Raw genomic sequence first — 13,340 nt, forward strand, 5'->3', positions numbered from 1 at the left:
AGCCCTGCAGCTCTCGGGGTCTGAAAAGCCAGCACCAACTCTGTTCAGAGCCTGAGGCCAGGGCAGGCTGGGAGTGCAGCAAGGGCTGAGGACACTCATGGCACACAGCCAGGGCCCAGACAGAGCAGAGGCAGATCTGGCAGCAGGGCTGGTTAGCCCAGGCTGGTTTGGGGCAGGGAGGTGCCCGGGGCTGTGCCCATGGCCCCCAGCCACTCTCACCCAGCCGGCTCAGCCTGGCTGGGGTTTGCCCTGAGGTGGCCCCAGGGGCACATGAGGTGATTTTCCAGTTGGCATCTCACCTCCTCCAGCCCTCGAGTGCCAAAATATTCCCCACCCCTTGGCAGCAGCGTCAGCCCTGACATCCCAAGGCACTGCAGTGTGCCAGGTGGCACAGGCATAGGATACTCCACAATATCCCTACCCCACAAAATCCTGCCCAGGATGGAGCAACCCCTGCAAAAAGGCTTGGAAAATCCACACACAGTAGCAAATCCACCCTGTGTAGCAAATGGAGATGGAGCAACAGCACAAGCTGCAAGAAGGAAAAACCTGATGGGATTTCAGGGGAAAAAGTGTTCCCCCTGAGGGCAGCACTGTCTGCAGACAGAGCTCCAGCAAGGTGAAGGGGGCAAGCCCCCCTTGGACATTCTCCAAATTCAGCTGGATGTGGCTCCAAGCTGTGGCACCGTGCCTCTGCTGAGCAGGAGATGCACCAAGTCCTCCTGCCATCCCTCACAGCTTCTTTGCTTCATGCAGCAAAAAATCCCTGCAAAGGTCTGCAAGGTTCCTGCATGGCATCTGAGGGTAAGGCAGCAGAGAGCTCACCTGTGTGATGGCACCTTCCAGCCCTGTCCTGCCAGCCTGGATGGAGATCCAGCAGGATTTTGCATATTCTCCAGTCCATGCCCCAGCATCCAGCCCTGTGAGCCCACAGCTCATCCCCTGCCTGCACTGATGGTTTTGCTGCCCACAGCATTCCTCAGGCCCTGCTGGGCCCACTGGGAGCTGCACACACACTGCAAGATGGAAATGATGGTTTATTGGAGTATCTCCTGCCCCACAGACAACAAAGGCTTCTCCAGGCATCCAACCAGACCCTCCTGACAGCTCAGCCCTTCCCTGGGCAGAAAACACTGAAGCTCTGTGCCTCCTTCTTGTCCCCAGGCTGTCCCCTGAGCTCTCAGGTGTTCAGGATGAGCCATGACCATGGTCCAGCTCAGGAGAAAGAGAATGACAAGGAATACCACAGGCAGCAGCACAAGAGACCTCCTACCAGTTTCTAGAAGTAGGAAAAAAAAGGGAAAGTACAAGTGATGCCACAGACCCAGAGCAGAGAGCTGATCTGTGAGAAGCCAAGCAGCAGAGACAACTGCTCCCCAGACCACTGAGCAGGGCCTTTATTAGGGCATCTTCCTCCCTTTTCTGTGGACAAGACACAGCATTGAAAGGTGAGCAGGAGATGCCAGCTGTGTACTGGACACTGTTATGGGCACCTGCATGGGCCCAGGGTCTGGAACTTGGCTTTCTCTCCTTTCCTCACAAAAAGAGATGTCCATTCCTGCCCAGCAACAAAGGATGTTCAGGCAGAGCAGCACAGCACACTGGCCCCAGCAGCTCAGGAGTCCAACTTGATGAAGACTTTTGGCCTTGAGAAAATTTTGATTGCCTCGTCTATCTGGGAGAGCTTCCTCTCGAGCTCCACCCGCCTCTTCTGCATCCTGAGGCTGTCCCCACGCATGGGCAGCAGAACCAGGTCCTTCACCAGCTGCTCCTGGCCTGTAAAAAGAGGAAAACAAAAGTTGTGTAAGTTGAAAAGTAAAGAAATCCACCCTTTTTCTATAGCTATGAACACAATGGCAGCACTGGAACAAGGACCTAGAATCCTTCTATTTAAACCTCAGCTGGATGAAGACCTGAGGGACCTGCTCCAGCTTTGAGAACCAAGGATTGGATTAGACACCTCTGAAGGTCCCTTCCAGCCAAAATCTTTCTAAGATTTGAGGAGCAATAGCAACCCTGACATCAAGTCCAGTGGACAAGTGTGCTCCAGAGCCAGTCCTGTAACCTGCAGGACACGGATTCCTCTTTCCATGCATCCAGCTCACATCCTGCCTATATATGCCCTAATCCAGGCAACTCTCCAAGTGGCAGGAATGTGTTCCTGTGTCTCTTCTCCCTTATCCTGCCTGGGACTGTTTGTTTTTCTGAGCTGGACTCACTGTTTTTTCCCTCTTACTCTGTTTCAGGTTGCTGAGGGTCTCGAGGCGCTGTCCCTCGGGCATCAGGGTGTGCCCCGGGGGGGTGTCGGGGTCGGGCAGGTTCCGCAGCCGCTCCTCCGCCTGCCTGCGCCACAGCTCCTTCCTCTCCAGCAGGCTGGGGGCAAAGGAGAGAGGTGTCAGCACATCTGGCACAGGCAGATGTGGCCAGGAATGTGCCCTTCAAACCCCACCAGGTTCTGTGTCACTGGCTGAGGAGCCCAGGGAGCCACACACCCTCATGGTGGGGGATACACCGTGTTTAAAGCACATGTGTGGAACAGCAAACGTGTGGTCCACATATGTGGACCTGAGTGCATCTCTCCCAGCAGCCCAGCAGCCCTTTGTGGATGTGGAGGCACATCTACAAAGGGCTGCTGGCAGAGATGCACTCAGGCCAACAGTGCTCGTTGGAGACAAGGGCTGCTGCTCCTCCTTTCTGACTCACTGAGTCCTCGCCAAACCATCTGTGGGTCAATGGCAGAATGAAGTCAGACAACAGCTCACGGCCAGGGATGCTGGCAGAGGACAGCACAGCCAAAGCACCACAGTCAGACCTAGGACAGGGTCTGTTTGCCATGCAGAGCCCCAAAATGCACAGCACTAGCTGGATGTTCCTCAGAACCCAGGCCCAAGGCAGGGTGAACACCTGTAAAGCAGAGCAAGCTCTTTGCCTCTCCAAACCCAGACCTCTCCATGCCAAAGGTACATCACATGAAACAAAGCCTACAAAGGGGCAGGAGCACATATCTCAAAGCACACAGAGCCTCCCCATATCAGCATCATTGCACAACAGCAAGCAAGGGAGGAGGAGACAAAACTCTCACTGAGCCCTGTCACACTGGGATGCTGGTTAATCCAAGAAAGCAGCAGGGGCAGCGTTTACTCCCCAGTCCCAGAAAAAGGCACTGCTGCACATTGCAAGAGCCCCTCTATGCCCAGCCCATCTCTCCAGGCACACCCAGGGAGTGCACTGAGGCTGTCCCAGTCCCATGGGGCAGAGAGGGGCACACTTACTACTGGGGGACGTGTCCCTTTTGCGTGGCATTGTACTGCTCCTGCTCCTGCTGCCGGTGCTGCAGCAGCTGCGCCAGCGCCTGCAGGGACTGCGAGCGGCGCAGCGGCGCCCGCTTGGCGCTGCACGCGTTGTGCCGGATGAAGTCAACGCTCCTGCCCTCCACCTGCAGCTGCAGAGACAGAGAGCCAGGCATCAGGGGCAGGCTGGGCACAGGCACACAGACAGCTGACACTGGCCACATGAGGGAAAAGCAGAAATGCAGCACACAAGGGAGTGGATTGTGTGATGGCAGGACAGGCGGACCCTCGGCACAGCCTGTCTCAGGCAGGAGCTGTGGCCATGCTTTGGGAAGGCAGGCACCTAAAGCCAAGCCTAATCCTGGCCTCTTTAAGGTCCCCAAGATGACCACATGCCTTAAAAGCCAGAAAGACAAAAAAACCCCTCAGGTTTGATGTAGTCCCCATGAAGCATTTTGAGGGCAGAAGAAAAACAGGTTGGGAGCTCACTAAGAAATGCAACAGAACCCCTGGCAGAGCAGGAACTCTGCTGCTTGGGCACTTCCCCAGAAACAGCACCTCCACCACAGCTCCTCTGCTGGACAAAACAGTGGAGAAGGTGGCTGTGTTTGCATTTAAGATTTTCCTGGTCTCCTCCTTTGTAAATCATGTCCTGTTTAATTAAGTCATTCATGGCATTTAGGAACCAACAAACTGACAATCTCACAATTGCCAAGGGAAAAGGACATGAGTCATGGAGCTGTTTAGGACCTCCCAAACAGACTACTTGAAAGATTTAACTACTAATACTGATTTAACTCTCCTTACTAAAACACACACTCATTTCCCAAATTTTTATCTAACATCCAGAAGCCACAGTTCCTTTGATTACAATGGGAACAGCCTCCAAAACCCCAAGACCTCCTGCAAAGCCCTTGGAAGGGCAGATTTGAGATTGCTGGCATGAGGAGGTAGAATTTTCACAGGGAACTTCATGAGCTCCTGAACTACGAGTGAGGATGAAGCTAGAATTGAGTCCCTGAATATCCATCTCACCACCCCAGTGACCAAGACCCTGCTCCTTCCCTTCAGCCAGGAACAGCATTTACACATCTCCCAACTCATGCAGCACATCTGCCCCAACACTCTAGAAGAATGGATTTTCCATGCCAGAAATGCCTGGGATGGATGGATGCAGCCAGTGTGTAACTCACCTTGGTTTCAGCACCCTGTGCCTCTGGAGCCTCTGTGTCTGCTCCTGCTTTTGCCCTGGCAGGCCTTGGGGACAGGGGTCTGCATGGCTTGATCCCAGAGCCACAGCGGGAATACGCCCTCAGGAAATTCACAGCCTCGGGATTGGCAGGTGGAGAGGTCTCCTGGGAAAGGCAAGGAAAGATCCAACAGTGGAGAGAGGCTGGGGCAACGAAAAACCCTCTCAGCCACGTTTGGGTGGTGAAGCAGGAGCTCAGCACAGGTTTGCAGCAGGCACACGACAGCACACACCTTCTGCCACGGCCTGCAGGAATTCTTGGGGGAAGAGAATCTGTAATCAGCCAGCAAAGGCCAAGAAATAGCAACAGATCAGACCTGGCCACTGAATGAATGGCTAAGAAATGGGGGGAACTCTGCAGAAGCAAATTTGGATCAAGCAGGGAGGCACAAGGCTGCCTGCTGAGGTGCTGTTCTCTGCTCAGCACCTCAAATCTGTGCTTGTATCACTCCAGAAAGAAAAAGGAGCAGAGAGTGAAGGAGTCTGGTGCAATTGCATCTGAGGGGCATCTTCAAAGGCTGAGGCACAGGGTGACAGTATTTGATGTCCAGCAGGTGGTCTGGGACTATCTCAGTCAGTCTTGTTTGCAAACAAACCCTGAAAACCAAAAGTTGACACTGTGGCAAGTGGGTGACCCTATGAAAAACACAGCTGAGGCTCTGCTCTGCCCTTGGAGTGATGGGAACTGCACAGGGCCACCCCAGATCTTCACAAATACCCAAGGTCTGAACTGCAGCTCCCTGGGCAAGATTTCCTCTTGCCTGACCCATTCAGCTGGGCAGAGCTGCAGACAGGGTGGGACTGGGCAGCCACACTGGTGGGTTTGGTGTGAGGAGCAGGGTATGGGATGCCCTCAGCACTGCTCAGACTGCTCATGCTCCAAAGATGATCGGTCTTGTTTCAACAAATCTGGATCTCTCTGATAAGTTAATGAGAATTGCTTTTACCTAGCACAGCTGGCTCAAAGATGAGCCTGTGGCCTCAGGAGCACAGAGCACAGCTTGCCCCATCTCCCTCCACAGGGCACTGGGACTGCCAGAACCCTTCCCAAGACAACTGCTACAGCTAACAGCCTCAGGGGCAGGAGACAGAGAAAAAACTCTGCATGAGTCATCCAGACCCAGCAGAATCAACTGAAACTCTGAGCAGCAGCAGCAGCAGCAGCTCCACAGAAGATGGAGATCCTTCACAGGGAACACCTCAGCTCCAGGAGAGCCCCAGTAACAGTTAAAGCATCATGAGTCAGTGCCAGGGCCTCTGGAGGAGCACACGGAGCACAGGGAACGCACCACGCAGAACTGCCTGCGCAGAGACCACCCCCCTTCCCCACAACAAAGGCAGAAATGAGCTCAATCTGCCTCTAACCCAGAGGATTTGTCAAACGGGAGCGTGGGCTTGTGCTCTTGAAGCACTCGTGGGTTTGCTCCCATGTGTGGAAGGGTCACAGATACCAAACAGGTTGGTGACACACCTGGAAAAGGGACAGAGTAGCTGGAACCTCTGGCTTGGGAATCATCTTGCCAATTTTGACAGTTGTTATCAATACATGTCACTTTAGCATTGAAAGCTGGCTACAGATGAAAGGAAAGCAATGCAGAGATGAGGAGGAACTTAAAGGCTCCAACTCAGCACCCTCAGAGGCTGTGCTGATCTCTGAGGCCTTAACCCCGACTGCCTGCAGATGTCTGTGTGCCCCCCAGAGCAGTGGTCATTTGTGGGATTCACTTTCTCTGAACCTGAGAGAGAAAATTGTCTCTCTCTGTTCAGAGAATGTGAATCCCACAGTTATTCACGAGGACAATCATTTGGGGAAGATGCTCACACATGGAACACACTGCCCACTGTGTATCCACAGGGTGGGAATAGTTGGACTGAGGCTCAATGCACCCTGCTGATCTCACCTCTGGGTAAAACACCACAGCCTGTAGGCACAAACCCCAAAAAAATGCTGCCCCAAACATGGGGAAGCTGAAAAGCCAGATGGGAGCATCCCCTGGCAGGAAATACAGCTATGAGGGGGAAGCAGGACAGGGATTATGGCAGCAGTCACTGTCTGGACCCAAACCACACACACTCACTCACTGCCCCACTGCCACACCTGCCCACTGTGCCTCAGCACTGAGATGCCCCCAGATCCTGCAGGCTTCAGGACCCCCCTGTCTCCATCATCCCACTGTTCCCCAAGCCTGGAGAGTTCAAGAGCTCCTCCACAGATACCAACCTGCAGTTTGGCCTTCACCTTTGACTCCACATTTTCATATTTCTGGGATTTCCAGAGAGCTTTCACAGGCTTGGGCTGGCTGTGCTCCTGGGCTCGCTCCTTCTCCTTGCACTTCCTCTGAATCTCCTTTATCCTCCTCACATTTTCCTTCTCGTAGTCCTTGGCCTCTTTCCCTGCTCAGCAAGGGGAGACACACCTTCACCTCCCAGACACTGCCACAGATCCCTCCCAAAGCTGCTCCACGAGCCAAGAGACCCAGCAAGCCCTTCCCTCTCCTGCAGAGCAGACCTTTATGTCTGCTCCTGCCCCTGTAGATGCACACTCTCAGACTGATTCCTCTGCCAGGGGATCCCACTGAGCCCAGGTGAGCACAGAACACGTCTGTGCTCACTGCTGGTGTCCACAGACTCCCCTGTTCTCCTCTTGTCCCAGTATGGACCATGCCAGCCCCTCTCAAGAGCAAGGCCCATTCCCAGCTCAGCTCACAAGGTGTTTCTGAAGTCGAGAGGGCTGCACAGCCTTGAGCTTGCCCTGTGCCTGGTTGTAGGGTCAGCCATCGTCCCACACTGACACAATGAAGATTATGGATTAGGACTCTGTTTTGTCTTGTTTTTGAATCAAAAATTATCCTTTCTTGGGCTCCCCAAGGCAGGGAACATCTCAGCTGACATAGCCAGATGCTCATCTGTTTCCCCCCCCTGCTTGGGCACAGCAGTTGTGGCATCTACCACACTGGCACCAGCTCAGGGCAATGCCAGCACATGAAATAAATTAAAATGACACACAGGGCTCAACCTTATCTCCTTCCTGGACCTCTGAATGTATTCTGGGTGACATCCCTGCCCTGGAGAAGGGGACATCTTCTACAAAGCTGTTCTCACATCCACATACACAGACACCCTTCCCAAATCCTTCCTGGCTTCACCAACTAGGAACTCACCATGTTAAACATCCTCAATACATCAAGGTTTTGTTTGATTCATATAGAAGTTTTACTACAAAGAAGTCCTAATTTTTGCACCTTTTTTCAGGTCCCTCTTCCCATTTTAAACCTGAAACTGGAGCCAAAACATCACTGGCTCCAGCAGAGGTGACTCCACTGCCAGGCCCAAAGCTGCAGAGGGGGTGACCAGCCCTGTGGAGCTCCAGCTCTCCTCAGGCAGCAGATCCTGGGAATCCACCCCAAATGCTTCATGCCTGGCCCCCAAGGCAGCTGAAGGCAGCAGTGGATTGGCTGTACTTACTCTTAGCTGGCACTGCCCCATCAAGGGAGATGCCCTGGAGCTGCAGCAGGAGGCTGAGGGTCCCCTTCTGTCCCCTCTCCAGGAACTCCTTCCCGCTGGGGCGGACACGAGGGGCTGGCTGGGCACTGCCCAGAGCCAGGCAGGGGCTGGGGACGGGGTCCAGGGGGCTGGAGGTCAAAAACAGCCTCTGAGCATTCCCCTCCAGCCTCCCTCGAGCTGCAGGGAAAGGAAAAGGAGAACATTGGCAGGAAATTATCTTACCTCAGTTTTCTGCACCCACAGCCCACCGACAACGTGATGACCCCCTCTTCACCTCTGCCTTATGCTTTCCCATCTTTCAACCAGCTGTACAAAATACTTTAGGATCACCACCAGAAGCACCTTCACCAGTGTGAACAGAGATTGTTGAGGACACCAGGCTCTGTCACACCAAAGCACAAAGCCCCAAACCTGTACCAAGCACCGAGGACTCACCTGAGAGGGGGCGTTTGTAATACTCTGGGAAGAGCCCTGGGTCTGGAGGAATGGGTCCAGAAATCCTGGATGGCCCTTCACACATCCTGCCACACAGTGCTCTGCCCCTGCCACAGAAAACATCCACCAGAACAGAACAGCAATGAGCAGGGCTCACTGAGCCACTGGAAAGCTACATTTAATATATATAAATATATATATTTTATATATATATATATATATATGCATATATATATATAGGGGAATTTCTGACTCTCATTTGACACCTCACCCCCAGCTCCAGAGATGTCCTGCAGGTACAAACCACCCCAAATTGGACTCTGTGCAGGTGAAGGATCCAGCAGCCTTGTCCCTACTGTGGGTCAGTGTTTTAACCAGTGCTGAAAATGCCCACAGTTGGTGTAATATTGGTACCTTCAGTACAAAAAAATCCTTTGTGGCTTTTTTCTCCCATTTGGAAACGCTGAATACAGACACAGAAGGAGTGAACAGGAAACATGAGGTAACTGGCCATCATCTGACAGCTTTTAGCCTGAGATTTGAATTATCCTGTACCTGGGCTTCCTCTAAATGGCTCCTGTGGTTCAAACACAGTTTGTCCAGAGGAAGCTGAAGCTCCTGCCCCACATGGCCATGTCCTCCCTGAGAACACACCTGTGCTGTCACAGCCCTGAGCAGGCTGGGGCTGACCCTCAGAAGGACAAACACTTCACAAAAAGACAACACATTTCCCTCCAGGACCATGCAGGGAAGAGACTGGATTTCTGGGGAAGAGGCCAGATGGTTTCTCAGGTCTTGGGGAGAACAGAGAAGAACATTTTTAATTTCTGAAGTACTTTTCAAAGTAGCATAGAGCCACAAGTCCCTGCCCTGGCCCACAGGGTCCCTGTTGCTTCTCTTCTCTCCATGACAGAAGCACAGACCCTGCCACCAGGAGCAGGCAGCATCAATTTCCCTGCACTGCTCACCAACATCTCCTGGACAGCATTTTTACACCCACAACAAACGCAGAGCTCAGAGCACGAGCCTGCAGGGTGCCACCCAGCAGGCACACACTGCTGATGAGCTCTCAGCAGGTGCCACAAGAGCCTCATCACAGCCACACCACAACTGTGACAGGCGCCAGGGCAGCCTGGCTGGAGGCACTGCTGTGAGAGCTGGGGCTACAACCTGCCCTCCCTGACTCCTGAGGCAGTCATTTAAACATTGCTGAGACAAGTCCACGGGAAGAAACCCCTTCAGGATCCTCAGCATGCCAGCACTGACGGGACGCAGCATCTGCAGTTTAATTTATAAACCAATAAAGGATCAGTGCAAGGCTGAGCGAATCTGACTCATAGCAACTAATGCACTGCAGTCTTCCCTGCTAAATCACCCCTGTTGACATGAGACCCATTAGCAAAATGCTGTTATTCATCTCCTGGACACAAGGGCAGAGGCAATGCAAGCAGTGCTGATGCTGCACACCAGCATGCATGTGCAGCCTCTAGCCAGCTGCTCTGCTCTGGAAAAGCTGTTTCTGAAAAGCAGGCACAGACTCTCAGCCAGAGATAAAAGGATGCTGGCTTGGTATTATTTAATCTCCTCGATAATGGATCGACTAAGCCAGAACAGCCTCTCTTATTCTAGAGGAAAAGAAAAAAAAGCAAGCGTTCACTATGAGATCACGCCAGAACAGCTACTGGCTTTGAAATGCACATCTGATCTTGGTCTGAACTCAGGTCCCACCCCAGTGATTTACACGTAAAATGACAGGCTGAAATCAAGCCCTGTGCCAGCAGACAATGATTGCGGGGGACTGAGGGGGAAAGGCAGGCTGAGGGGAGGCGGGGGATGGAAGGCTCATTTTATACCTCACATCCCAGCTGCACCCTGCCCTGCTGCAGGCAACTTGCAAATGACACCCACTCCCTGATTTGCAAGTCACATCACCTCTGGCATGGGATCCTGCAAGATCAGAGAGCCTCATTACAACAGGGAGCATCTTGTCCATGCAGGGACAGCAGGGACACGAGATCCCAGCAGCAGTGGCCCAGCCAGACTTCCAGGAATGCACTTCCCCAGCTGCTGCTCTGCTCCTGCTGGCCACAAACCCAGCTAGGGGACAGACTGGGAGACCCTCATGGCTCACTCCTGAAAGAGGGACTGCATGGCCTCTGCTGCCATTCCCACCTGCTTTGTTTCTTGGGACAGCTCTGCAGCACCAACAATCCTGTGCTGAGGCAATTTCCCTTGCACCAAACAAGTCACTTCTTTCACTGAGTTTGTTTTCTGCCCGTGTAACCTTTTGTCCAAAAGGAACGTGACTTTTATATCCACAGGGGGATCAGGGAAGCACTGGAGCAAGCACCAGGGAAACACAGCAGGAGTTATGAACACAGAGGAGAGGGATGAGGGGACAGGGTCAGCCCTCTTGGGGGATTTCCTGCACCCAGGAGAGCATCTGCTTCACCACATCAGCAACCTAAACATCAGCAGTGCAGCACCCGACCTGCTGCCACCACACACACCATTTATGCACTCACAGGCTGTGAGATCCAGGCACACTCTGCAGAAGCAGGCTGAGTAAGTCCAGGCAAACAGATGCATGTGTGCACTCCTCTCTGCTCCTGTCCCCAGCCAGCCTGCAGGCTCTCTAGGGAACAGTCCCAGCTCCCAGCCACCCTGCACAGCTCCAGGAGGCACAGAGCAGTTGCTGGAGTAACCCAATAATTTCAACACTGCTCAGTGTGCTGCTCCCTTCTCCACCAGAACATGGCTTTATGCTGGCCTAGGAGCCAAGCAATGCAGGATCCAGTTCTCTGGTTTAATGGTTTAATAACCATTAACTCGACTCTGTGCCCTTTGCTGCAGCTGACCAAGTGGTAAAAATGCTACTTATCCCCGTGGTAAACTGAGCCTGTAAGAACCACAGCTTCCTTCTGTGGCTTGTTTTTAGCATAGTAGTTAAGGTAACTGCAAAACACTGGAACAGACAAGCCTCAGGCAGGTGCATTCACAGCCTTGAACCCTCGGCATCTGACTTTGAAGCATTCCCTCTTTTCCACAGATGACATTTTCACTGTGCCTGGGTCCCTGGCCAGGAAGCTGCTACCACACACAGAGCTGATGCCAGCCCAGCTTCTTGCCTTCATGAGCCAATCTCTGCAAAAAGCATGGGAAAAAACATCCCACGGTTGTGATAAGCTGTGATAAGCAGAGCAAGTCATCTGCAGCAAATCAAAGGGCTAATCTCCGTGCAGCTGGTCCTGCATGTTTGATTCCTTCCTCAACAGTTTTAGCTGAAATGGAAAGTCACATCAGGATAACTTCCACAGCCAAGGGCTGCACCAAAACAGCACCAATGGATCTGAGACCATTCCTCCCAAAAAATCGGGAGTCAGGAGCAGAGGTCAATGTGCTGTGAACCTACCAGTGGTTTTTGTCCCTGCCTAAGCCTTCCCCTTGCTGACTGCTATGGGAGAGATTAATATTCTCCTTTTAACATCATTTCCCACATGAGTTTCCCCGGGTCTCACCAGCTCCTCCCCATCTTCCAGTCTCAAAACCCATTTTTCCTTTTGTCTCTCTGAAAAAAGAGGGGCAGGTACAGCCAGGTGTGACACTGGCATTTGCATTTCTGGGAGCTGGTGCCTACCAACAGGTTTTTAGGAATAAAGCCAGCTTGGACAGTCTGCCCAGGGAGTCAGAGGAATTTCCTGCTGGGGCAGGAGCAGAACGAGGGCCGCGCTCGGCGCTGGAAGGTGGGCAGGGATTGCTGTGGGGATCACAGAGCTGCAGCCCAGTCCTCTCCGGAGGGCAAGCACAGATGAGGGCACGGAGCCTCACCTCAAGGCGCGCGATTCCTCCGGGATACACGGACGGGCCCCGTGCTGAGGCTGCAGCTTGTGTGGCAGCCCCGGCTCCTTCGGCCGGGCTGGCACGGGAGATCAACACCGGCCCCGAGATCAACACGTGCTGAGACCGGGCACCGCTGAGCGACAGCGGGCACCGCCGGGGAAAGGACACCGCTGGGACCGCCCTGGCTCCCTTCGCCGGGGCTCGGGGACGCTGCCAGCAGCGCAGTCCCGCGGTGCCGGGGACCCGCGGCCTTCCCCTGCCCCGGGCCCGGCGCTCCCCGGCCCGGCTCCCGCCGTCCCCGGCCCGCGCCGCTCCCGAGCCCCGGCGGGCGCCCCGGGCCGGGCAGGGCCCTGCGCGGCCGCCCCGAGAGGACTCACCGCGGGAGGCCGCGGAGAAGCGCTCCCCGCCGGGCCGGGCTGCGCTGGGCCCGCCGGCAGCCGAGGGCCCGGCCCGGCCCCGCCGCTCCCCGGCAACCGCCGCTTCCGCCGGGATGGGCGGGCCCGGCCCCGAGGGCGCCGGAGCTGCTCCCTCGGCACCGCCGGCTGTGCCCGACACCGAGCCCCCGATCCGTAATGCACAATATCTGCATTAAACACACCGGGACTGCACGGGGCGATCCCGGCTGGAACCCGCTCCGCCCAAACGGGCGCGCCTGCGGTCACCGTCCCGCTGTGCCCGAGCAGGGCAGCCCCGGGCTGCAGCCAGCCCACAGAGGCCCCTCTCACCTCCGCTCAATTCTGCCGTCATGTCTTTTTATCACCCAGCAGTCTCGGCACCCTCCTTGCTTCACTGGGATCATCCGGAGATGTTTTGTGCTTCTTTCTTCTCAGAGGAGAAGCTGTGCTTAGTGTGCAAACTTAGTGACAAAGGCACATAGGAAGGTTCTCAGTTCCAGGACAGCTTCAAAACAGACCCCAAACTGGCATGAAAACAGTCACGGCTCTTCTATCTGAATGAAGGTGGTGAGTGCCAGGTGAGCTCAGGACATGTTATCTCATCCATTTTACATGGCACACAGACTC

General features: G+C 54.3%; 1 protein-coding gene across 4 annotated transcripts; it reads right to left on the reverse strand.

Annotated features, from left to right (window-relative positions):
* Window positions 1–1,017: 1,017 nt before the first annotated feature.
* On the reverse strand, window positions 1,018–12,757 carry ENKD1 (enkurin domain containing 1). Of its 4 annotated transcripts, XM_063168022.1 has the most exons (8): window positions 12,307–12,518; window positions 8,479–8,585; window positions 8,005–8,220; window positions 6,761–6,933; window positions 4,484–4,645; window positions 3,273–3,442; window positions 2,237–2,373; window positions 1,381–1,776 (listed from the first exon to the last, which is right to left on the reverse strand). In XM_063168022.1, the coding sequence occupies exons 2-8, from the start codon at window positions 8,561–8,563 to the stop codon at window positions 1,616–1,618; spliced, it is 1,104 nt and encodes a 367-aa protein (XP_063024092.1). In that variant the 5' UTR covers window positions 8,564–8,585; window positions 12,307–12,518; the 3' UTR covers window positions 1,381–1,615. The 4 variants fall into 4 exon arrangements, with proteins under 4 accessions (XP_063024091.1, XP_063024089.1, XP_063024090.1 ...); XM_063168021.1 differs by lacking the exons at window positions 3,273–3,442; window positions 12,307–12,518 and adding an exon at window positions 12,696–12,757 and having other exon boundaries at window positions 1,018–1,776; XM_063168019.1 differs by lacking the exon at window positions 3,273–3,442 and having other exon boundaries at window positions 1,018–1,776; window positions 12,307–12,516.
* Window positions 12,758–13,340: the final 583 nt, after the last annotated feature.

Source organism: Melospiza melodia, chromosome 13 (genome assembly GCF_035770615.1).
Source record: "Melospiza melodia melodia isolate bMelMel2 chromosome 13, bMelMel2.pri, whole genome shotgun sequence".
Classification (NCBI taxonomy): domain Eukaryota; kingdom Metazoa; phylum Chordata; class Aves; order Passeriformes; family Passerellidae; genus Melospiza; species Melospiza melodia.